The sequence below is a fragment of the Argentina silus genome, assembly GCF_951799395.1.
Source record: "Argentina silus genome assembly, chromosome: 1".
Taxonomy (NCBI): domain Eukaryota; kingdom Metazoa; phylum Chordata; class Actinopteri; order Argentiniformes; family Argentinidae; genus Argentina; species Argentina silus.
The window spans coordinates 25,330,339-25,357,200 of record NC_139655.1 but is presented as its reverse complement, the minus strand read 5'-3'; the positions used below and the strand labels follow the sequence as shown (position 1 = coordinate 25,357,200).

Below are 26,862 nucleotides of genomic sequence, written 5' to 3'. Positions count from 1 at the left end.
CCACTCCAGGACAGACTCCGGCAAAGATTTTCTCATCAATCTGGCTCTCAAACATTTTTAATTAACCTTCTTCCCTCTCTGATTACTTCTACAGCTACCCTTTGCAGCAGCTAAATATGTGTGACTTTTGAAATCTGAAAAAATAAGTAGGAGTTTCAAGTTCTTATTAGCCAATGTCTGTGTTCTTATTCAGAGAACTACCCTACATGACGGAGAAGGAAGGAGCTTGGACATTGACTTCTATGATATGATTGTGTGATACAGTATATCGCTCATCAAAAAAGAAAAACACAGAGGCCTTCATTACAAAGTCAGACAGTTTATTCATGTATTTTAATTGTTTGAACAAGAAATCGACCACATTGGTTCACACAAGTGAGCATCCCTCATGTCCACACACACACACACACACATCATATGCACATTAAAATACATTAACATTTTCAATCTACTGAGATCATGTTGAGATCCCCTCCTCCAAAGACCAAAGTCTGGTAGTTGTACAAGCGGTAGGTAGGTGCTAAACCGCTAAAGCTGAAATCAATCATTTTTTCATTTAAGTCAAAGTTTGTTCACTGAATTAGCATGGGCTGTCTTTACCCAAGTACATTTCTGTAAGAATACACAAGTTTCAAGAGGAATGTCAACATCTCCATGAATGGTCATGCTTAACAAGGTCAATGACAGCTCATCCTATTGACCACTCACTCCCTCCCATCACAAACCCAATTCCACAGTGCCAACCTCCCTTTTCACAATATGACCAAAAAATAAACAATAAAAAACAGGAGCAAAAGAAAGATGATTAAAATAATAGATTATGAACAGTAAGTCACAAACAAAATTCTAACTGAGGATGTTTGTCTTTGTACAGATTGTGATGGTATTGTTCCAAAGCACATTTTTTTAGTACTGGGAGTATTCCTTGGTTGAGAGTTTAGCAACAATGCGCTCCAACTGTCTCTTAGCTTCACACTGGGGGAAGTTGCCCATCTCGTAGTACTGCGGGGCAATTTTTACCAGCCTGGGAAAAGAGAAAAGTAAATGTATTCGTCACAAAATGTGTGTGAGGCTTTCCTCCTCACATTCATACAGAGATTGACAGACATATACATTTGACTGACACAAATGTACAAGCACACACAGACAGAACAACAAAGACATACAAAAGACAAACACCCACATACACACACAGGCCTAGAATAGTTAAATGTAGTCAACAGGAAGACTGTAGGCACAGCTTACCATTCTGGCTTGATGTCGGTGCAAGTGCGGATGTAGTTCTTGGTGGTAAGCACAAACTCGTTGTAGAGCACCCACTCAGGCTTGTGGTCCAGCACAGTGGAGGGGTGCAGCTGGACCACCTGGTTGTCCTTCACAGTCAGGTAGTGTCCAGTACGCTCCAGGTGGGCTATCTGCTCATAGTGAGATGAGAATCATAAGAGACAGAGAGAGACATCATAAAGTGCACATGGTCTCACACACAATTCCTGATGAGATGCCTCTAGTCTGCAGGTTAGTGTTAGCTTGGAGGCAGTATGACTAAACAGGTTTTAAATAACCAAATTAGCCTATTAGGCTTTGAACTCGACTGGCCCCATTGCCCACCTCTGAAAAACATGCAATGAACACAATCATTTAAACAGACAGGGGAAAAGGGGTTTCTGGACTTGGGCCATTTGACTCTTTTTGAATTCACCAAGTTAGTGGAGGGCAGTGAGTTTCTGATTCCTCTCGGTACTTAAATATGCAGACGGCGGCTGTTGTGATTAACCAGGGCAATCAGTCTCAATAAAGACCTCTCCAAACAAAGACGTGAGCTCAAACGCCCCTAAACTGGGACATGAGCCGCAAATTTGTCTTTGTGATAAAGGTTAATGTTGACAAATATTTAAATATTAATGCCCTAATTCAACTTGTCAGGTTGCTTGTTTCAGGTTCTCTTGGAAATGGTCTCCCACTAAATACCATTTATTTTCCTAAGCGGGAGCAAATTGACTTGATTTCTTATTGTGTGTTTAAAAGTTAGTGCCTGTGTACAAACACCTTAGGAGGCCATCCATTTTAATAAATGCCCATCTCAACAAATACTAGACTACAGAAAATCAGTCAGAATATACTCCAGTCTTGCACTGATCGCCCCAGAGGAATGAACCAACTCTTTAATAACAGCAGCACTTCACACTTGTTACAGATCATGAAGGAAGCTCAATTTGAGGTTCTCAAGAGTCAAAGGTACTGTATACAGCGCTTAACCAGTGCAGGGTTTTTTTATGTTTCAGGAAATATGGAGTTATTTCAGAACATTTACTCCCTCCAAGTGTTCAAGGGATAATACCTGTAATATATTGTGTGCACTGGGTTAGGGTTAGGGTTATGGCCAATATGAAGCCATACGATATGAAAGCACAAGAACAAACAACTTGGTCAGTCCTTTATCTGTTTGGGTGGTGAGTACTGACCTGCATGAAGAAGCCAGTGACCAGCGCTCGGCGGATGTTGATGTAGTAGTCTCTGCTGGTGAACTCAGTGCTCCGGCGGGGCAGGTTGAACCGGTCCATGATCCGGGAAAGCTGCTGGCGCACGTTGTCGGCCGACATCAGCGACCGGTAGTTCACAAAGTTGTCATAGCACCACTGAGTGGACTCATGGTCTGTGGGAAGGGCAGAGTAGATTTAGGTTAGGTCAAGAATTAGGCATGGCTTATCCACTGATGTAAGAGCCATCTTTTTAAACACAGAGACACACAAACACTCTGTTTGAAAAACAGAGTAAAAGGCATGGAAATCCTATGTTAAGGAATGTACATGTACATAATCACACTTTCTACTCATAGGTGATACATTCACAGAGTTACAAAGGGAGGGCAGTGCTTAGCCACATACTCTGCTTGAAGGCGTGGTAGACATTGAGGAGCGTCAGGTGGTCCCCATCGATGTGGGCGAACCTCATCTTGGACTCGTCGGCCGCCTTCTTAGCCTCCGTGGGGCGAACGAAGCACTGTGGGACTAAACAAGGTTGGTATGGGCCCCAACACAGCCGCCCATAGGGATGAGTTAAGCAATTCCCACAAAGAGGAACAAGGCCTCGGGTCAGAGAGGCTAGAGCACTTCACAGGGCACGGAGTATGGCCGGGTGCGTGTTGGAAAAGGGGGAGAGAGAGTGAGAGAGAGAGCGAGAGCTAGAGAGAGAGAGAGAGTGCAAGAGACCGAGTGGCGGCTTTTTACTGGGTAAGGCTACAGTACGAGGCTACCCTGCTTCTAACGTAAAAAGCTCTTCAGGTGGTGGCGCATAGGCAGACCAAAGAACAAGCGTCCTAACCACTCCATCTGCACTTAGGCGAAACGCTTCACATCAAAAGACTCCATCAAACACCTCCCTCCCTTCCTCCCTCCCACAACCTGCTTCGAGCTGCCTAACATCAACATGCTCGATGGTGGGCTTAACGGGTGTAGGTTGAGTGTTTATCGAACTCCACGCTTGGTTGCCGTGCCGAAGCAAGGCCTCGATCGGCATAGTTTTGCTGCTGACTCCGTAATGGACTCAGCACAAAACGGATTCCCTGACACACCCGTTATAAATGTGTGTCATGTCCAAACAGCTAGTTAAATTCCCTGTTCCCCCTAACCCACCTGACCCCCCCCCCTTCAAAGGCATTGGATTCATCTCAATGAGCAGCATTCTGCTTTGGCAAGCCGAAAGTGCAATTACTGCCGCAGCACACCGGTGCTGCTAAGACTATAAAGTCATTAATTTACTGTAGACACTAATTTCTCTCCAAATATTAACTGACACTACCAGCTCTCCCTCTCTGTTATCTCTACGTCACTGGGGCCACGTCACTAAGTCCCATGTCCTACCTAAGCCTACATGCAAGGAGTGAAGACTGGTTTAATATCAGCATTAGGCTGACACATAACATCGTTTGTGGTTCAATGTGCTAGTGCCACCCTAAGTCAAATCACCTTTAATAACCGTCAGTGCTGATATTCACAGTTGCAGTGAGGAAGCCCCAATTACACCTCCTATGCACACACATTGGCACTAAAGTGACAGAGAAAAGGGATGGCCAAAATGCTTTTCCAGACAAATATTTTGTATTGCATCAGTTTTAGACACAATACAAGCAAATCTAATGACAGGAAATACATATGGACTGTGGGGTCTTACTGTTACATCTAAGAACCCAAGCACATCAAAGTCCCATGACCCAAAGTTAACAGACCAGTATCTTTGAGAACTAGTCAAACAAACAGGAACAAATTGTATCAGCATCATTTGCCTATACAACTAGAGAGAACATGAACATATCTACTACAGATAATCTAATTATCTACTGTTATGAGGGGGATTGTAGGAGGTAGGATTTCTCCATTAACACAAACACTTGTCACGTAGATATAGTTATGATCTCATACACAGTGACAGTGGCTTGTGATTGTCACACCACACTTTCTCCTGGCCTGAGCATTACCTGACAGCATGGCGGTGATGGAGAGGATCTCGTTGGAGCAGTTGAACTCACAGCTGGCTATCACCATCTTGGCCAGCTGAGGATCCAGGGGGAACTCTGCCATCATGGAGCCCAGCTCAGTCAGGTCGCCATCATCATTGAGGGCCGCCAGGTAGTTCAGCAGCTCCAGGGCCCGCATCAGAGTCTCTGGGGCTGAAGGCAGGGAGGTGGAGAGAGAGGGAGAATGAGAGAGACAACAGAGGATGAAAAAGAGAAGAGGGACAAAATGAAGAGAGGCAGGTGAGGACAAAAAACAAGGTAAAGGAGAGAAAAATAAAAAGAGCAGAAGGGGCAGCGATCAAAAAACAAAAGCAACTTAGTGTGTGATGGCACCATGGTAACCCTGGACGGCAACTTCGTATGTGATGGCCAGTTACCCTGGATGGCAACTTGGTAATCATAGTGGGGAGGCTCATTTTTCATCCTCCGCTTGAGCGATTCAAAACAACTCTAATGCAATTACAGGGGAACCCTTTACTTAATGCATCAACACAAGGCTCCCATTTGGTTAAAATATTTCCCCCCCAGATGCAATTATTGACCTTTGGCTCAGGAGAACTGAAGTCTAATGACCAGTTGCATGTTAACTGAAAATTAGCTTTGGCTTCAGTTAAGGGCCATAAACCCTTTCATTTCTCTTACGTGGAAAAAAAAAACCACCCCCAGAATGTTTTTTTCTTATGATGACTAAATATCGATTTGGGGCATGAAATCTACTTTTTATACAAAGTGAGAGCACGCTGCATTACTTACTACACCAATGGCTTGTGTTGTGCCAAACTCTGGCAAAAATCTGATTTCCAAGTACTGGTAACATGATGAACCAATGTGGAAATTAAATCTATATACAACATACCTAATCAGAAAGAGACTATTGACTGCCTCAATACACGAGAATCCGATATATTAACCAAGGGGCAAATCAATGACACTAAAGGCTAAAGGTACATTAAACCACATTGGCTTTGAAATGTCTTACTCTGCAAATGTCACAAAGCAAATGAATCCTAGTCAGCCTCGTCCTCCAGTAAATCGCTACCGATTTCTCTTGGATTTTCCATTTGGTTGGTGAGTGGTTCACGCAACTGCAACTGTGCTTATTGAGCGTGGAGCAGGTCGACATAAATAGGCATGTGTTTGCGCACCCCTAGGTTACAAAGAAAATCTAGTTTCTAGTTTAAGATTTAAGCCCAACTCTAATGTAACAGACTAAAAGCCAATGGCATTCATGCCTGGGATCTTTCATTACCCTTACATATAAGGAAAGCCTTCGACCCTGGCCCACCTCCCCATGCCGTTCCATGGTAGCCAGCCAAAGAGGAGAGCAACAAATCAATCACACAGTCCCTTTCTGCCTTAATGACAGGACTGAATCCAGGCAGGAATTTTAAAATCTTTTTAACGAAATACAATTGATGAAGAATGAAAACAAATGGCTGATACCTAGCACTGCCCACCATCTCGCAACAAAGAACTTTTCAATCGTCGCAAGGAAGCATTCCATCCCTCAACCCCTTTGAGGAGCTGACATCTAATTCATTGGGTTCTGTGTGGCCTCAGCATCAGTGTGTATGTGTGTGTGATGTGTGTGCCAGAGCTCCCTAATAAAGCTGACACCTGGACAATCTAACAAAGCTAAGGACTTAAGAGCAAAACATGTTCCAATCATGCCATCCACCTCTCTACCTTGAGATCCAATTCCATGGCTCCTTTAAAGGGTCCAGATATTCACTGGAGCTTGGCTGCACTTACAACTCCACCACAGTCATTCCTAGAGTGGTCCTTCCCTTCAGACTGCAGGTCAAATTGATCTGCGTGCTAGCTAGATACAAAGGCTTTGTTGGAGAAGTTTGAAGTGTGCGTTGGAGCGAGGGCGCAGCCCCACTCCATCTCTTCCTCTTTCTCGTCCAATCAGCTCCTGTTCCCAGGGCACTGAGGAGCTAGTTAGATGGACGGAGCGCCTCCGCTGACAGGGCGCACCACTTCCAGGAGGCAAGGGTGTTTCTAAGTGGATGAATAAGGTAATCATTCTTTCCCCCCCTCCCCTTCACAGTTAGACTAAATGGACACGGCTTGACTGGGGTCTTACCCTTGTGAGCTGAGAGACGTATAGCATAGGGAGTGAACTAAGGGGGTTGAGGGGAAGAGGTCAGTCACGTTTCACTAGAGGAATACAAAGAGAAGGCAATAGCCAAGGTGATACCGGGGCTATTGATGTAACCAATTTCATTCTCAAAATGGCATTTGCTGCACCGGGTGGGAAGAGATGGGTTTAATCTCAGGAGGTAAGATGAAAACCATATTACGGTGAGAGAAGGGGGAGGTGTGTGCGGGGTTAGGGCTATGGAGAGGGGAGGGGTGGTCTCCTTGGGGAGAGTAAGAACACATGCTGTGCTGGCTCAGGGGATGTTGGGAAGTGCCACGGCTTTGTCTCTCTTGAGTGTGACATTGGGACGAGACAAGGCGCCTGTGTTTTTTGGCTCAGCTCCAGCCCAGTGCGGATGAACGGGGAACAGAGAGCATCTAAAGGCAACAGCCCAAACACACCACGACTGACCAGCCACAAACTACTCCCCACAAGACTATATAGACTGTCCCTTAAAATAGGTGGTTGAACAGCACTGTAAATGCACAACAACCAAAGAAGCACAATATCCTGTGACCATTATCTTACAATACTACTACTCAAAATCCCCAAATCCCAAGTGACATAGCTGACCTAGATTGGGTGTCATACATCAAACATCTAGTTAAACACGTGGTTGGTAGACTTCAGAGCAACAGCTTGTAGTGGTATATTTCTATTCATGTTTCCCTTAACAGACGATATCATTATCAAATACCCAAATTCACCATGATGTTATACATCAAAGCCGACAATTTACAATTCAATCCATCTCTGTAACTGGGTTTCTAGGATAAATCAAGAACATCAATCTTTTTGGAGTGAAATATATTTGGATTTATGGTTTACAATGTGTAGCAAAGAGAAAGCCAAAAACTAAGACAGCTAACCTGGTGGGTCCATGAAGTCGAAATGTACCAAGTCGTCAATGCCCAGTTTCTTCAGTTGCAGCACCACTGAGCCCAGGTTGGACCTCAGAATCTCTGGATACGTGTTGTCCTGTGACAGAGAGGATGGAAACCAAAGGAAGAAAGGAAAATGAATTAGTCAGGGTGCAGATTATCTCTTCACACTTGCTTGTATGTCAAAGTGAACAGAGACTGGGAGTCTGGGGCATTTTAACTTGTTTTAAAATTCCCTTTGCCACTCAGCGTGACATGAAAGAATTACCCTGTTAAAGTGGAGGACTGGGCCTTTACATGTTCATTTGTCACAGGGTGTCTGTCACTGGGGCAGGTTATTAAAAAGGGCTGCCGCTGATTGGCGGAAAATGTATCTTTCGGGGCGAAGAGGCATAACTGAGAATGGATAGTTCTGAGTGGAAATACTGGATAACTAGGATTGTATGCAGGTATGCCTACTCTGCATCTAAGCCTTTAAAGGCTGTTCAGCATGGAGATACAGTGCTCTACACTTTCGTGATATAAGAATCAACCACTTAGTGGCCAGAAACAACTCTAGACATACAATTTCACTTTTATAAAATCAATAATTCTGGAAGTGATGTGATTCTTCCAAGACTGCACCTGCATCTCGGTCTTGTAAGCCTTCTCTGTGTAGAGACGGAAGGTCTTCCCTGGGCGTGTCCTTCCGGCACGCCCCGCCCTCTGCTGGGCAGAGGCTTTGCTGATGGCCGTCACCAGTAGCGACTCTACTCTGATACGAGGGTTATACACCTGACAGGCACACGAGAGAGAGAGTTGAGGCACGATTATAGCTGAGGCATTGTGGATTTAAATATTAAAACATACAGAGTTTTACATTAAAACATACAGAGGTACACATGATAGCTAGGATGAAATGTGTGAAGCATCAGGCATTCAAGCCACACATGGTTGAGACATGTGCACAAATATATATATTCAAAAACAGAGGCTCCAACATGAAAAGATACATACTACAAAACATTGGAAAGTCAAATTCAAGCACTTAATTGAAATGTTCAAGGACCTCAAATTTATTTAACTATAAAAAAAATAAAAAAAAGATTATATACACATCTTAAACTCTCCCCCCACAAAATGCATTACCATTTGTGTCCCAAACATGTGCATTACCAGTTTAAGAATAAAGCATTGGGTCAAAATGTGCTCTTTGGCATTTAAATCATGTATTTTACATTCCAAAATATGGTCAGAAGAATGTGAACGTCGCCTGACTATTGCTTACTTTAGAATTTTTGTTAAAGCAAGCACTATGTAGTCTATGCATATTTTTTTTTTTTTTTTTTTACAATTTGAGATGTTGAATGTTGTTGTATCACGTTTTTAAATAAAAGCCATATCGCGAATATCGCATTCCTTTGGTAATGACACACGCGCACACCGCATTCATCATCCCTGATCGAGCCACATGTATGACTTGGCTCCAGGCTGGAGAAATGTCAGAGGAATAAATAACAGGCTTTTCCATCTCTGCCGCTGTCAGGTGCACGCCGCTCTGTTTATCTGGGGATTTTCAGGCAACAGAGGCAGATGATCGGAGCAGATTAGGCAAGGGGGCGGGGGAGGGACGGTGACTAACCTTTTGCTTAGCAAATCCGGGATCAATTACAAACACCACACCGTCGATGGTCAGGGACGTCTCAGCGATGTTTGTCGACACCACGACCTGTGGAAATGAGCACAGCTGGGTTCAGACACACTTGTGCTGAGGGAGGGCGATAAGGGGTTCAGGCCCTGCAATGGAACAACATCATTCACTCACTCAAGTGTTTGATAATCATCCTATGAAATGAATAATGAAATTATCGATTTTGAAACAAAAACAAGTCATAAAGGTGTGAATTCTGAGAGTCAAATTAATGTTAAATCAGTGGTGCGAGTGTGGTGGGAGGGGGGTCAAACTTGACTTGTAAGAGAGAGAGAGAAGGATTAAGCAAAGGACTATCTTGAAACACTGCCTAACACTCCAGTCCCCAAACACTACAGTTATGCAGCAAGCAAGAGGCAAACTCTGAATGAATTAAGTTCTGCAGACGCTTCTGTGACCCATCGCAGACACATTGTCTAATACGACCCAACAGGGAAGTACCGCAACAGTTGCTGCAATCAAGTCGAATGTGGCTTCGGCAAACTGTGGCGGGCTGGCTCGCCGCTGAGTGTCCCTTCCAAACGCATTACGCTGCTCTTTTTGGAGGGGGTCCCACTGTCTGCTCGCAGCACGCTACCTATCTCCAAGAGCTGTAGTTTTCTTTCTCCCCCCAAATCCCTTCCCACAGGTCTTCAAAATTACAACAAATAATTGATGAAATAGTTTCTATTCCATGGGTGGCCTGCATTTAAAAAGTGGTCCTTTCAGAAACAGTGTGTATGTTTATCCTCAACGGATGATTCATGTGCCCTGAGGTGCAGGCGTTGTGTGGCAGCGAGAGAGTGCCCACCAAATTAAAATCACTCAGACTGACAGAGGGGTGCTCAAAACCAGCCTTGTAATAAGAGCTAAGTTGCATTGGAATTAATAAGCTTGGAGGATAGCTGCAATGATGTTTGGAAAAACTGTACTACTGCAATTGGAGCTCTAAACTCGAGCTGGTGGAAGCCAGTGGGCGTGGCAGCTGCTTCAAAGGGAAGGAGGGGTTTCGCAACATCTTTCTCTACGATTCCCTTTCCGAGTACAATGTTCGAAACATTATGGCTCGGTTTCTTTAACTGAAATTCCACAGAGGCAGCACATAGTTTACAGAGCTTAGAGAAGCTGTGAGGGGAGGCAAAAATAAATAAATAAAAAACACTCCCTCAGCTGTCAGAGGGGTGCAGTGGCTGATCAAAGCACCAGGGCCGGCTGCAACATTTATTTTCTCTCAAATTTAATAGGGTGCAGACAAATACTGGGGGAGACTGAAATGAAAAGCTGTTTGGTTGTGGGGAGTGACGCGAGTAGGGAAGCTTGTGGAGTCGCACATCTCCCAGTCCCAGATCTTTTTCTATTACAATTATCCCTATAGCAAGGCTGTCTATGAGAAATGACAGCTGAATCGGAGCACCGGAATCAAATGAGTCACATCACCCTATGGGTCTCTCTCTCTGTGTCAGCGTTTACACAGGCAGGGTGGGTGGGATGGGGGGGAGAAGGAGAAGAGGAAGGCAGATTTTTGCAGCTGCTCTCACGCGAGCCTTGAGGGGTGTTCCCATTACATAACGTGTGGCCCGATTGGCCAGAGAAACTCCTCGGACTCTGCTGTACATCATGGCTCTTGGGACTCAGTTGGACAGGTCCAAAGCTACTGTACTGGACACTGCCACTCCAATTTCTTATCATTACCTGGGGGCGGGTGTAAATAAAAATGCCTCATCGCGTTTCTCCGCTCTCTCATTCCCTTCTGGGAAAAGCATGGGTATATCCCTGGCAAAGCAGGGCAGTTAATCATCAACTACAAGCAAAGGGAATAGTGATGGTTAGCAATAAGTATTACAACAATATAAGCATTTTACAGATGCACTACCCTTCCCGTATAGAACTTTGAGAAACAATTCTATGACACAGTATCAAATAAATCATTAGTCACACTTTACATTAAGCTGCCCTCATACCTGTGTAGTATAATGACTCTAGTTAAAATATCACTATGCTGTTACATAGTACATTGGTAACTACTTTGTAACGGCATAGTAACAGTTTGTCTTACTACACAAGTAGAATAAGGACTAATTTTCAAATGACAGTTATTAGCCTCCAGCAATGCTACACTGGTAAAGGGGCAACTTCTTGAGTGTTACACACATTGATAATGATTTCCTGTAGTCATCAAGATAAACATGAGCAGGTTTACAATCACTTCTGAGCACCATGTATAGCTGTCTCTTTAGCTATCTGAAGCTGAGGGCCTCAGAGGCTTTTAAATCCTACCCTTTAGGTTTGGATTTCTGTCCAGCAAGAGAACGTCTAACTGTTTAGTTATTAATGCGCAGGAGCTTCTTTTTCTCATTCAGCCTTAACCTCTATGTAATTCTGCCGTCAGAAGAAGAGCCATTCTGCTTTGTATTCATATCAAGGAATGAAACAGCAGCCAAAGTGGGCCCATTTCAAACCTGTCAGAAGGCAGCCGGCCCAAGCTAACAATCACTTCCATTAGTTCACACCTCCCCCTTGGAAGGCTGTACATCTTGATCTGATTGGACACTTCAGCATCAGGTGGTAGGTGTCGTTTCAAACACATTTGAGGGATGATTTTTAAACAAACAAAGCACAGCACCAACCTCCTATCAACATAAACACCAACACTGGAATCAAACCAAAGCAAATTGCTTGGCAGAGCGTTCAAGATATTAAGGGTGCTTCGCCACACTCAGTGACCCGTAGGTGTGGAGAAATTGGACCTTTTTATGAAGTCAATGATCCACACGCTAGCAGTCTGGAACAAAAGCGGCTGCCCAAGCACAGAGACAGGCAGGTTGGGCCATGTCTTACAAAAAGACAACTATGTCTGCCAACAACATCCCCAAGAGGAAAGGATGACAAAGAGAGCTCAATTTCTAATGCAAAATAAGAGATTCAATGGGTGTTTCCCTCCGCTTCAAGACACTGTGTTGCATGTCAGGGGTCAGTCAATGCCCTAGCAGCTGCCACTGTATTATCCTCAGATTTCATGATCATATGGGAGGACCTCTGACTGCATTGATTCAGAATGCTTATGGAGGCCAGGGCCATTACACCGTGCACAAGCTGGCTCCTGCCTGTCTGTACTTGTATTGAGCAATCCAGACTTTTCATCAGTAATATCATTAGAGCATCATCTCTTCGCGTTATTTCTGGGTTATTAACTGGCAGTGGGCAAGCACTGTGGCTAACACGAGCCATCTTTCACTCTCCCGCTGGGAAGATTGGACTGTTGACAAATAAAGCCTTCCCCTGATAAAAATGGAGGGCGCCATGAACAATCTGAGCCTGGTCACATCAGTGGCTCATTGATATGGATACCACAAAACGTGCACGGCTGACATTAGAGGGAATATCCACACGTGGGGATGATGGAAAACAAACCTCGAGCTAAACAGAGCCCATTTGTCAAAAGCCAGAACAATGATACTTGGGAAGGGAAAGGGGGGATTAAAGTCTTTGTTGGTAATTACAGTGAATTGAAGCTCCAACACTAAATCATTAAACTGTTAAAAAAAATGGGAGATCAGTGGGTTTTCTGGAGGAAGGGAGAGAGATGACGGGCAAGCACGTTATGTTAATGAGGGAGTGCTTAATGCAGTCATTAGCATGCATGGCAGCAGACTCGGGTAGCCTTCATTCTTTCATTACCTCTCCTTGGGCTCACTTGGGTGACATCCCGCCACACCTCCGCCAACAACAGTGTCAATCTGTCACAAGATGGCCAAACTCACTCTGTGCATGCCTTTGTCTAGCCCACCCAAGACGAGCGCCATTTGCTGCCAATGCTGTCTTTGATAAATTGAGCTTGGTAAGAAACCTAAGTTACTGTCAACCTTGCCGTTCAGTAAAGGCAAGTTGTTGGGTTCAACGGTCATTATGTGACCCACACAATGGTCCTCACTAGACTCACAGTCCCTGTTTGCTAGGTGGGGTTCAGACACAGCTTGAGTTAAAGTCCACGTGAGGCAAGTCAAGACTGGTACGACAGTGCCCGGCAAACTTTCTCCAAATCAAGCCCAAGACAATTATTGATGCAAACAGTCACACGCTTGCTCCTGGCAGAAAAATAAGCTACTTTACTACTTATGTTTGAGCAAGGCGCTGCGCAGAATCACTGATCAACAAATCACCTGCAGTAAAGAAATAACCACCGATTGTGTGATCAATATCAGCGAATCTGCACAGTGCCTTGCTGAGGCTGATCCTCTCAAACACAGAGCTTGTTTTTGCATTGATTACTGCCCTAATGTGCGCTGTCTAGGGGTGTGACTTTTAATCTGCTGCAGAGTAATGTGTTCTTCTGCGAATTTGGCTATTGAGAAGAGAATCATAAGATATGATGTTATGCAGTTGAATATGTTGGCAGGACAAGGCAATGTATGTTTGCGCACATGGAAGTCAGTGATTTATGTTCACTATGGGTTAACGAGGCAATACAAAAGGTCATTACAATGTGACTAAAATGAAATTACATTAAGTTTGATCTGCATGTCTTGTACAACCAGAGGGACCCATTAAAAGTGGATCAAACAGTGGCTTCAACAAAACCTAAATAAGGTCATTCTTTACATTATGTTGCCACTATAACTATATAATATTTCTGTAATTACTCTAGTAATAACATGTTAATATGTAGCACATTAGTCATTTCAATTCATATCCTTGTGTGGTAATGAAGTTGAGTGGTTGGTGTCACTGCACAAAATGGAATAAGGACTTTTCCTTGATCCACTTGTGTAATAATAAACTGCTCAACTCTAGTCACTATACAATTGCCTAATTACTGTGAAACAACATGGATATACAATGTTATTAGTATAATTACACAGGTACAGGGGGCAACTTAATGTGATGTGTTGAAATCAAAATGACGTCATAATGAAATCACAGCCATAACGTTTTTTTATCACAAATAAGTCATCAATAATCTTTCACAGCTCCAATGACAGCCAAATCAGCCTCTATTGGAGAGGCTGCGGCAATGAGTCATTTATCAAATCCCTGTCAGATGTTGGGGCAAATGTTTGCAAATTTACTGGCGATGATGGGTTTTGATATTCTGTCAGATCCCTGGCCAGCGGTGTGGCAGTCCAGGTGGTTCCACTGCTGTGAGCCTTGAGTGAGGAGCGAAAAACTAAACGCTGGATGTGTCTATGGTCCACATTAATACTACAAAAATGCAGACAAAGGATCATCATCATCCCATAGCTGTGGGACCAGTCCAGGACGAGGGAGAAGAGAGGGAGTGTTACATTATTCTACTGTAGGTGAGCAAGGTTGTTTTTTACCTTCTACTCTTGTAATGCATGCTGCCTTTCTTTGGGACTGAGAAGGCGGATGATTGTGGCCTCTGTTCTCGGAGAGAGTGAAAGAGGCCGCGCAAAACCAATAGGGGAGTGGAAAGATAAAAAGACTGCAGCTCTAGTGCTTTCCTTAGGCTCAGAGGGCGTGAGTAATACTCCAGTTATAATTTAGAGCAGGGAATCGTATGCTGACAAAAGCAGCATGTGTTGTGTGAGTCAGTCCTGCACCAAAGCGAAGGGGGGAAAACTTTTTTTTTTTTTTAACCCCCCTCCCACCCCTCTCCACATCAACCCACCTATTTCCCTGTCTCTCTGCCTTTGCTCTCCCTCTCACTTTCTCTCGTTCGTTCTCTGAACTGGGATATTGAGTTGCAGAGGCATCCTGTGTGGAGGAATGCTTTTGAGTGCCGGCGAGGTTTACCTTTCTTCCTATAGCTCCATTGGGCTTGCGGGGCGGGGGCGGCTCGAAGATCCTCTGCTGCTGCTGTGGGGGTAGTGTGGAGTACAGAGGGATGATTTTGATGTCCCCAACTTCGGGTCCCAGGTCGTCGATTTCCCGCTTGATTCGCTTACAGGCCTCGTCAATTTCCTGAAAGACGGGAGCATAACAATTAATGCAGGAGACGGATAGCTGTGGAGCAGCACTTGGGCATACACACTGTCACCTGGGCTCTGGTCTGAATGATGCCTGGAGAGAGAGAAAGGCCTGGGTCCGGAGGGTAGAGGAAGGGGGAGGAGAGAAGGAGGGCAGGGAGATGGCGGTTCCTGCTACAGTACATTTGTTCTGCCTATCGCTCCATCTGACTGAGGAAATTAAACCTGGACTGCCGTGTGCTTGGGTGAGCTCCCCATGGCTCTGTTGTCAAATGCGGCAATCAGGAAAAACATGGCCGCACGCTCAGACAAACTCACACATGCACACACACACACAGGGTTCATTATTCCATACGGCAATATTGTAGGGCAAATGTGAAATGAGAATACTGCACTGATGCATAACCAGCGGCAAATCATGGCAGATCAGTTTAGTGGAGCTGAACATTATAGAGCCAGTGGGCTGGCAGACAGAGGACCTGAGTAGCGACGGGAATAAGAAAACATGACAGCAGACACAAGGCCAGGCCTCTGAACTAGCCAGCCTTAACAGGAGCTAACATGGTAGTGTGTACCACAATATCACCCTAGTAAACACAAGATGGACCACATAGTAGGCTACATCTACATGGAAGACTTATTAGTTGCTAGCAATCATTCTTCTCGATGAAGTCAAATACTATCAGTTTTTTTCATCACCAGACACGAAGAATAGATTGTTACCTATCTAATCGTAAAACCAAAATAGACACAAGCGTGAGATACCGCCTGATTAACTCAATTTCATGTCATATTTAAACAAGTACTCAAACATGTCACCCACATATGAGGCACCAGTTCCTATAGAAAAGGGACCACAGCCTATACTGTTGCACCACCTTCAGGCCCAAGGGGGCAGTGCAGCTATTTCTGTGGCTGTTATGGTGCTAATACAAATGAATTGGCACTTAGGCTACTGCTAATAATAATAATAATAATTTTCTATTGGTGGGGACACGGGGGCTTGGGATATGCTGGAATAACAGGAATCATTTTAATAAATGTTTCAATCATCAAACCAACAATGCGACTGACAGCTCCACAAAGTAATCCTATGAGCAGAACGGTGGCTCTTTCTCCAGGAGCATCAACACCTCAGACTACATTTACTTTGACCAGGCTCAGAATGGTTTGTTCGTGTGCTTTATTGTTGAATGCCTTACCCTAACCAAATAGTACAGAAACCTATCATCAAGATTTGTCTGACCATTTCTTTACCGCAGAATATAATGTCTTCCCTGTGTGCACTGCCCAAGTCAAACCCTGCTGATGGCCATGTGCCTCTTCATCAACAGGTTGACAAGTTGGAGTAAAAGAGTAAATATGAATGGATTGATAAAATTAGCCTGCGTATTAATAGACCATCAACCCTCTGGATGCAGCAGCTGTCATGAAAAATGGACGCCGCTGCCAAGGTGCTGGGAGCGAGCCGGGCGCCCGGGCCTGAAAAGAAATGGATCGCGCGCACAGCGGGGCAGGCAGCCAATGTCGGGAATTTATCTACCAGCAGTCCCACGACCCCAGGAGCGACGGTTGGGTGCCAAGCACCTAACTTGACACAATTAGGCACTCGCTGCCTCGGTCCACTTAATAAGCAAAGTCCCCATGAATCCTTACGTTTTGATGTTAACCGCTAAGGGGCAGCTTAAATGCTGGGACTTATCAGGGCAAGACAGCTGTGATACGTTTTGACATTCTTTTTTTAGACTGTGTTTTTGTTTGTCTCTAATGGTTTGTGGCAGGAAAATATCCCACAAATACTCAGCGGGGGGGGAAAGAATCCCACCCCTTCACTTTCGCTTGTCATAAATTAAACGGCTTTATCTCAAAGTGAGATAAAGAGGCAGCATACGTCTCTGCAGATCGGCAGCCCGATCATTAGCCGACATCAAAGTTGAGGGGAGATGCAAGAGGTTAAGAAGCGCTGGAGGGTGTGCCACGGCACCCTTTGAACAGCCATCTCCTCCAGACCCACCTCACATTAACTTCTTTAACCCAATTAGAAGCAGGTTAATGAACTCACCGTGGGAGTGCTCACTGCACTGCTTTGCTGCATGACACCCTTTGCGTTCTGCATTATTGAGCTGAAATTTGGGGGGGGGGGGGGGTGTCCACCTCCAAAACACCATGTAACGCATTACCCACAAAACTTCCCAGCTTCACTGAATTAAAATGGGGTCAAATGCCATTCCTGGCTGTCCAAGTAGCTCGAACATCACTAAATCTAAAATCAATTACCAGCCCTTGAAGCAGACCACTTCAAACACAATGCCCATCCATGACTTCATCCCTTTCGTAACGAGCCAGACATCGATCTAACATCAGCAAATTAAATGGATGTAGGTGCGTGGCAGTATCTCCAGGCCCCTAGTGGATGACGAATAACCACCGCTAATGAAAAGGCTGTCACACTGTGGATATGATTTCATTTTTACGTTAGCGACTCTACTCCTAAATATGATGTAGAATGCGCATGGTCCCGTTGAAATAAATCAATTGTGATCTAGAACAAAATCTATCCATTGAAATTAATTTACAACTATTAGGTTGGTCTTCAATGCAGCCTAGGGTTGCATTTATACTAATTAAACAGAGTAGCACACAGGAAAACTGTTAAGTGTTGTGTTGGTGAGGAGTGGTGAGAATATTGTGGCACTGCAGCACTGTTGAGCCTGGACAGGCTGCCACTCGTGATTTGGAGGCAGACAGACGTTTCGGGGGAAGGCAGGCATGTGCACCCGCCCGGCTGTGACCAAATTCATAATTTTGGGCATGAACCTCGCCCTCCATTACACATCAGCGACAACATTTGCAGGAGCGAAAAAATAATAAATGACTTAATTTCAGGGATTCATGAGGAGGGCAGAATCTGGGTCACGTTTTTTTCTACCCATGTCATTTCCAAACAGGTAAAGGGTGTGTGTGTGTTTGCATGTTAAGGGTTAGGGGTTGAGCATGTGTGTGTGCGCGCACGCACGCACGCGTCAGAGGACAACGCCTACCTCTTGTCCAGTGAGGAAGAGCAGCACATCTCCCTCATCTTCCTCACACATATGGATCTGGATGACAGTGCGGATGGCGGCCTCCAGGTAGTCCCTCTCGGGCTCGGGTGTGTAGAAGATCTCCACAGGATGCGTACGCCCAGGGATGGTCAGCAGGGGGCAGCTGTCAAAGTAGACCTGGAACTTTCCGGCGTCCAGTGTGGCACTCATGACGATGACCTAGGGCGGCGAGGGTACAAGAAGAGACAATAGTGAGAGAGGAAGTGAAGGCCAGTAGGTGAGGGCATATGGGAGAGAGAAGAGCATCATAGGGAACATGTATAGATAGTAGTAGCTAGTGATAGCAGGGAAAAGGACTGAGCACAAATAAGTGTAAGAGTTTGTAAATGGCCAGGAGGGTAATGTGGGAGATGGAGCATGGTAGTAGGGAAATAGAGGACAGCCGAAACAGGATAGGCCTATAGATGGTTCGGGGTACAGGCCTATAGATGGTTCGGGGTACAGGCCTATAGATGGTTCGGGGTACAGGCCTATAGATGGTTCGGGGTACAGGCCTATAGATGGTTCGGGGTACAGGCCTATAGATGGTTCGGGGTACAGGCCTATAGATGGTTTGGGATACAGGCCTATAGATGGTTCGGGGTACAGGCCTATAGATGGCTTAGCCATCAACTTGAGGTAAAGTAGTGGGAGTGAGTATTTCTCAGAGAAAAGACAGGACAGGGCCAAAGTGGAATCACATTACCACGGCTCTGACACCTGACCCATGTGGAGTGGACTCCATTCCATTACGGATTATAAAAAGGAAATCCAGCCGTTATGCACGGCAATGCCTCTCTTCCAGACGAGGTCAACACATTCTGTGCTCAGTTTGAGGCCAACAACACCGAGCCTGCTACGAGGGCTCACGCGGCTTGTAATGACTTGTGTGCTTTCCATCTCTGTGGCCGACATAAGTATGACTTTTAAGAGGGTGAATACGCACAAAGCAGCCGGCCCAGACAGCATTCCGGGCTGCGTCCTCAGAGCATGCACTGACCAGCTGGCAGCCGTCTTTACTGACATACTCAAACTCTCCCTGTCCCAGTCTGTAATCTCCACCTGCTTCAAGGTGACCACCATTGTTCCTGTGCCCATGAACACAAAGTTAACCTGCCTAAATGACTATCGCCCTGTTGCACATCTGTCATCTGTGCTTTGAGAAGCTGGTCAAGGCCCACATTAACTCCACCCTACCAGACACCCTGGACCCACTCCAATTTGCATATTGCCCAAATAGATCCACGGACGATGCAATCGCCATTGCACTGTACACTGCTTTATCCCACCTGGACAATAGGAATACCTGTGATAATTCTGTTCATTAACTACAGTTCAGCACCTAACACCATTGTTCCCTCCAAGCTTGTCATCAAGCTCAGGGCCGTGGGTGTGAACACCTCCCTCTGCAATTGGATCCTGGACTTCCTGACAGGTAGACCCCATGTGGTGAAGATAGGCAGCAACACCTCCTCCACACTGACTCTCAACAGGGGGGGGGGGGGGGGGGGCAGAGTTGTGTGCTCAGTCCCCTACTCTACTCCCTGTTCACCCACAACTGTGTGGCCACACATGACTCCAATACCATCATCAGATCAGCTGACAAGACCACTGCAGTAGGCCTCCTGCTTACCAACAGGGACGAGACAGCCTACAGGGAGGAGGTAAGAGCCAGGACATCAACCTCTCCCTCAACATGAGCAAAACCAAGGAGCTGATTGTGGACTACAGAACGAAGGGGGGTTAAGGTTAGAGCTTCTACAGATCGAGAGGCTGCATCCTGACCAGCTGCATCACCGCCAAGGCTCTGCAGAGGGTGGTGAAGACAGCTCAGTCAAGCACAGGGGGCGAGCTCCCAGCCGTTCAGGACACCTACAACAGGCAGTGTCGGAGGAAGGCCTGAAAGATCACCAAGGACCCCAGCCACATTCTGTTCTCTTTGCTACTGCCTGCCAGACGGTACCGGTGCATCTGGTCTCGGACCGACAGGTACCAAGACAGTTTCTACCTCCAGGCCATAAGACTTTTGAACAGCTAACCCTAGCTGCCCACCTGCACTACCTGCTGCTCACCTGCATCTAAGACCATTTGCTCTAATCTCTGCACATCAACCCCACAAATACACACACACACGAGGCAAAGTAAGCATTTCATTGTACAATTCACAACTGTATCCTGTGCATGTGACCAATAAACTTTGACTTGACTGAGTAAAGGGAGAGTGCAGGTTGGAGAGAGGGCACAGACAAATCAAAGTACCCAAGATCGTGAAGACAGCAGAACTAAGGTCCCTGACCGACGCGGGTGACGATGCTCAAAGCCATAAAAGCACACCATGTTCTCCCAAGAGCCCATTAGAACAAGCACATTAGGATTCTGATGGGAGGCGCCTCTCCGATTTTCAATCTAAAATATTTCGGGCCACCGTCTCGGCATTTCGCTTTACGCACCATGAGACATTATAATTGCTCTTAATCAAGGCAAATTAAACTTCAAATTTAGAAGGGGATGCGAGTAGGGGGGGGATCATTCCCAGTAACCTAGACCTCATTTAACAGTCCCTGAACACGTGTATAACCTTTGATTCAATCCTGACAACAACTAGTCATTACCCATCTGCTTTATGAGAATTGTGTCCGCACATTCGGCCTATAAAAGCTGTGCGCCTCTGCACTCCCCCTTCCCTTGGCTGATTGCCTTAAAATGGGCTGACCCGGGGAGCAATCTCCGTGCTGCCGCAGAGGGGACTCGCTGTGCATTTCTGAGCTGAATGGCGCCGTTTATCTTTCCTCAATAGACACACAGCTGTCAAGCGTGGAGAGACTGTCAGCAAAAGGTGAAAAAAGGAGGGGGATGGGGGACGACGACGACGACAAACAATGTTTGCCACTGATGCTTTTTTGGGGAAGTAATAATAGGAAGTGAGAGTGTGTGTTCGGACAGACACAGGATTGTCTGCATGCAAGAGTGTGCAAACATTGAGGTAGCAGAAAGATAAGCATGCAGAAAAGTGTGGAAAAGTAAGTGGAGGCAAGGCACAAGAGATTACATATCAGGGAGTAGCTTAGAGAAGCAGTAGACGGCTGTAGATGCCGCCAGGCTAGAAACACAGCATGACTGAGATGTGGAAGTAAACTAACATGTAGAACGTGTAGGCACAGCTAGGGTCACCATCAGTAGGGATAAATAAAAGAAAACTGGACAAGTAGCTCTTTGTCCATTTCTACGCTGCCTCCCATTTGACACCTACTGAAAGTGACCCGGGTAATCGCTCTCATTAGCCTGAGGTGGCATTTACTAGAAAGGAATACTACCTTGAGGTCGGACCTCTGTCGGACCACCTCCTTGAGGACACCCATGAGGATGTCTGTGGCCAGCGTGCGCTCGTGAGCCTCATCCAGAATGATGACACCATAGCGCTCCAGCAGGGGGTCGTTCATGGCCTCACGCAGCAACATTCCGTCTGTCATGTACCTGGCAGAAGGGGATAAGTACATACATGAGAATTGTAAATGTACGTGCTAATCACTGATCTGTAAGTGACAGGATAAGTGGCAGAGGTTACCTATCTAACTTTATCAGATCAGAGATTACCATAGGAATGAGGGAGGGAAATACCATGAAACTATTAAAACGGGCAAAAGTGTTTGGCAACAGTACAGACTTATCCTTACTTCAGTATAGTCTTGGCAGAGCTGCAGTCTTCAAATCGAATGGAGTAGCCCACCTCCTGGCCCAGCATGATGTCCATCTCATCTGCCACCCTCTGAGCCACACTCATGGCAGCAACTCTCCTGGGCTGGGTACAGGCCACGGCCCTCTTGGGCCCTGGGATGGCCCGCACCATGTCCACACACCACTGGGGGATCTAAGGGGGGAGACGGTAGAGGAGAGGATGTCATTCAAATGACTCATCTAACGGTTGCTACTTCTGGGCTGGGTTGAACTGTGGTGTTCGCTGGTTGGTGCATTTTTTTCTTTTTAATTGAACAAAACATAATGCATGTTTGTCTTAAGAACCCCCACCCCATCACATTTTGCTCCACAGAAAGGAGCAAGGAACGAGAGGCCTCGCGCCCAAATACAAATACTAAGTATATGAGAACAAATCAACGTAGTCGCTCAGAAGCCAGCTTTGAGCTTCGAATATGGGTCCAAAAAATGGGAGTGAATGAGAGTGAGGAAAGTTGGGTTACTAGACCAGTGGGTGCAGCGCTCACTGTGTACCACATTAGTCTGGCTTCAGCTAGGTTAGTTTTGAAGATCAAAGTATAAATAAACTGCAATTTACTGTAACCCCATGCCACCATCACCAAATCGACCCCCCCCCCCCATCGAGAAGCTGTGATGATAGTCTGTGTTAGACAGACAAGTCTGCCAGCTTTCTGCTGACGGGCATGCTCAGTAGGGATCCCCACTCACTGTTAAAAACAGGAGTATGGCCTGCTAAGAGAGATCTAAAATTAGAAACGGTTCCTTCCACTGTATTAGCCTTCAGCTTGGATGAGTGCCCAACCAACATTTTTGGACAGGGAATGGGGAAAAAAACATTCTGTATTTAACATGTCAACAAATCAAGGAGAGAGAAAAAATATGAGGAAAAACATCACTTTTAGCAACAGGGTTCAAGGTTCTCCCTAGGATTTTTTAACACGCTTGATTGCATTATCAAAATGTGCTACAAATACCGCTAAAATATTGAGGAACATAACGCTTTGACTTTCGCTTTTAACAACAATGTCATTGGTGATCAGAGATAGTTACTCTATCATTACTAAATATCAGTATAATTTGCTCTGAAATGTTTACAGAGATGGAGCCAAGTCAACAAGGTGGTGCAGCACCCCTCTTACCCTCTTACACCCTGGGGTTAATCAGCAATAAATAAGGGGACCAAAGGGGTAAAAAAAAAAAAATAATAATAATAATGCATCATGACATTGTTTTCTCTAGGGTATGTAAGGCTATTTACAGACAATCACACAGTGCTCCCTGTCCCACATTTATAGACAAGGAAAAGACTATACTCCATTTCAAGACACAATTAGTTATCAACCTACTGAATGTGTCATTGACTTTTTTTCCTTCCCATCATGATAACATCTGTTATCAAGAACCCCACCTCCATATGAAGTAGTCAGACACAATTTTAGAACTAAGCGTGTCAGAGACTGTCTTCCCCACCTGTGTGGTCTTCCCTGAGCCAGTCTCTCCCACAAGCACAAAGCTCTGATGGCGCGCTAGAATGTCGTTGAAGCGCTCCTTGTACTCCCACACGGGGAGCTGCAGCCTCTTCTTCAGGATCTCATAGTAGCGTGGCGTGTGGGGCAGGTTGGTGAAGGGGTTGATCTGCTGGTGCATGGCTGTCTGCTTAAGGGAGAGGAGACTTCCGCCGCCGCCACCACCTCCTCCAGCAGGGTTGAGGGCCAGGCCCGAGGGCTTGACGTCCCTCTCTCGGTCGCGGTCACGATCTCTGTCGCGGTCGCGGTCCCTGTCCTTCGACCTCTCATCGCGGTCTCTGTCTCGTCTGTGGCAAGGAGAAACGTGCAGTGGTGAGATGACATAAGGCTCGTGAAATTACCCTGAACCATTCCATTCCCAATCCCCATTTCCCTTTCAGCCACCCATTCTGAGTTCAGACCTGGAGGTCGGATTGCTGAATAAAGTGATGGCTCCACCTAGACCTGACAGATTTGAAGCAGTGGTTTTTTACATTTTTAAAATGACAAACCATAGCAACCCAAATACCAATAACTAAACAAAAGGGCACTGAACATTCAATCAGAGTGTAACGATCCCATTTGAATCTCATTAACTACAGTATTATTGTCAGTATTATGAGAACAAGTTTGTTCTCAGTACATTACAGTATTATCATCATCATCAGACCATGTTTGTTATTTACCAAGGACAGTAAGCCTTTTATTATTATTATTATTATTATTACTAAGCCTGTAGGGCATAAAACCCTATTGTTATTGTTAGGATTTTTATTATTATTATTGTTAAGATGCTGTTGCTCAATTTCCTGTGAGATTCTAAGGCTTTTACAGTTATTTACCTATCTACACCAAACTTGGTATGTAGCATGGGGACTGAGGTGCTCACATGATCCATTTCGTTTACCATTTGAAAAAAAACGAATGCGTGCCTTCTTGGACCACCCGTGTCTTTGACACCACTGCCCTAAAGTCACATGCCAATCAACTAAAAAGGGGCGCCATAAATGCCATATTTTGATATCATTTGATATGTACCAAATGTCATGACATTTGATGAACCACATGCCCTGGGATACAGTGTTAGCCAATATCTTAACATGGCCATACTGTTGGGCTTGTGGGTGTGGTCTACCATTATGAAACTTGTTACACATTTCAGAATATTAGGCAATGACTTCATCATGAAGGTCACATCTCCAAGGCTCTCCCTTGATCATTCTCAGACAGCCGTTTATCGCTACTTATTATTATTATTATTATCATCATCATCATCAATATTATTAGACCAAGTTCGTTTACTCCAAATTAGAATTAGAGTCCTGCAACTGCATTTATAAGTAGTTGTTAAAGGCAAAAGCAACAAAAAGTTTACTTTACTTCGCACTGGACATTGCGATGCTGATCCAGAATGCAGTGCGGACAGTACACAACGTCGGCTGTCTGATTATAGGTAGACCTACAGGGCGCACTGTAGTATTTTGTGGCGGGAAGGTGTAGTGCACATATACATGTAATTTTAGTCGAGAGGAATCCAGGGGTACAATAATTCTACAATTTGGTTTGGCGACGTAATGTAAATCTCCTGTGACCCACACGTGGGGTGCTTTTTACAAACTTTGAAAAAAACTGGCTTAGGAGCTGCCACTATACTGCTTTCAACAAAGGCCCAATCGTATGCTTCCTTCTTCACAAGCTTGCTTTAGTCCCGATGTTGGGTCCTCTGGATTGCAAACACACGTAACCCTTTGAAATACCCCATGTTAACCACCGCCACCAAAAAGATAGCAATTTGACGGCACGGATGGGGTATTTCAACTTGAGGAGTGAGTTTACCACTTCGACTCAGTTACACACACCACACTTATGTAGTTTCTTTGTAACATGCAGGGCATTAACCCTGAGCATGGCTCAGGTACTCAAGAGTCAAAGCGCAAAGCTAAGTGATACGTTTCCAGGCCAAATATGTTTTGCATTTCCCAAAACAGCCAATTTGACCGGCCACACATTTGTCCCTATAAGCGGTTTCAACACCATTGACAAGTGACGCTGAAGTCGTCGGAGAGAAAATGAAAGACAACTCTCATTATTGATCTGAGCTGTAGCTACTCTACCATGCACCAACGGTGTGTAGTGATGCGCTTCCCTGTGTGATCCAAATGCCAGACCTGAAGTTCCATCTAAGAAAGTATTTTATTAGGTAGGCCTCCCCCCCCCCCACAACTGTGCAGTAACCACACTGATCTACATACCATCCATCCATTATAATCTATATAGTTGTAATCACTTCAGTAACAACGCTGTATCACGTTACATATTATGTTGGTAAAAGCATGGTAAAACCTTTCCTGTTATTACACAAGAGAATATGGAACAGTCTATTGCTCTTACTAAGTGACTTAGCTATGCCCTGGGTAATATAGCTAGTTTGTGTTAAACCAAACTGCTTGACTCAATTAGTATAAAACCATGATTTAATGCCTAAGAAAGTGTATACTGAATGGAATCATGGCTAATTTAGTATTCAATTTATAGCTACAAGGTTAATGCCACAAGCCAATATTACAAGGCTAGCTAGCTGTAACAACTGTTAGCTGTACTACATTAGCTATAAGTCCCAATCTAACTATCTGGCTGTTTGCTAGTAAGCTAACAGTAGGCAATGTAAAATTACTGAAGAGCGAATCACTGAAACCTTCTCACACCACAGATCTTCATCTTGTATCACTTTTCTCTGAAAAGTATGCTGGAAGCAGCAGTAGATATCAAGCTAACGTTAGCTGTTGGCTAAAAAGCTAAGGCCCGCGCGCAGTAGCCATGCCCTTTGTCACCCACGTGCGGGGTGCTTTTTAGCTGTTCTGGCAGGCTAGAGACAAGTACCGCCCCCAATTTCGTTGAATAAAGTTCTACACAGCGCTTAAACACATTTTTGATTTAATTTACCAAGCGCGGGTTTCGTAGTGAACGTGCGGCAGTTCAGTTTTTCAAGGCTGCTAGCATGCTATCAAAATGCAATACACTACACTGCACTGCAGCGCCTGTCTAGCGAAACACAAAAAACCTGGCGGGTACGTCCCATTCCCTGTACATACCCATCAGAAGACGTTCTCTTTTTACTCGATGAGTAATCATCTCCTAAATCCAAGCGATGTCGTTTAGACATCCTTTTAACTAGTAAATGTCTAAATAAGAAACAAATAGGTCAGTTATGCCATACAATCCTTTGCTCACACTCTCTCCACGGCGCTCAAGATGGCTACCGGAAGCACTTACCTCATCGTTATACTTAGGAAAATGACAGAAAACCAGCAATGTTGTTTGTAGCTCGCCTATTCCTGTGCATGAAGTAACTTTACTATATATTTGCTGGTTATTCCGAACGAAATATGCCCGCCATGCATACCGAGAAACAACAACAGGACAGAGA

The 26,862-nt window shown here is 45.1% G+C and overlaps 1 protein-coding gene across 2 annotated transcripts; it reads right to left on the bottom strand.

Annotated features, from left to right (window-relative positions):
• Nucleotides 1-309: 309 nt before the first annotated feature.
• dhx15 (DEAH (Asp-Glu-Ala-His) box helicase 15) lies at nucleotides 310-26,862 on the bottom strand. Of its 2 annotated transcripts, none has more exons than XM_083671106.1 (14): nucleotides 26,709-26,862; nucleotides 23,401-23,743; nucleotides 21,891-22,084; nucleotides 21,531-21,690; nucleotides 18,178-18,396; nucleotides 14,964-15,131; nucleotides 9,162-9,248; nucleotides 8,165-8,314; nucleotides 7,529-7,637; nucleotides 4,475-4,666; nucleotides 2,886-3,008; nucleotides 2,463-2,653; nucleotides 1,246-1,415; nucleotides 310-1,024 (listed from the first exon to the last, which is right to left on the bottom strand). In XM_083671106.1, the coding sequence occupies exons 1-14, from the start codon at nucleotides 26,711-26,713 to the stop codon at nucleotides 907-909; spliced, it is 2,229 nt and encodes a 742-aa protein (XP_083527232.1). In that variant the 5' UTR covers nucleotides 26,714-26,862; the 3' UTR covers nucleotides 310-906. The 2 variants fall into 2 exon arrangements, with proteins under 2 accessions (XP_083527232.1, XP_083527231.1); XM_083671105.1 differs by lacking the exon at nucleotides 26,709-26,862 and adding an exon at nucleotides 26,528-26,672.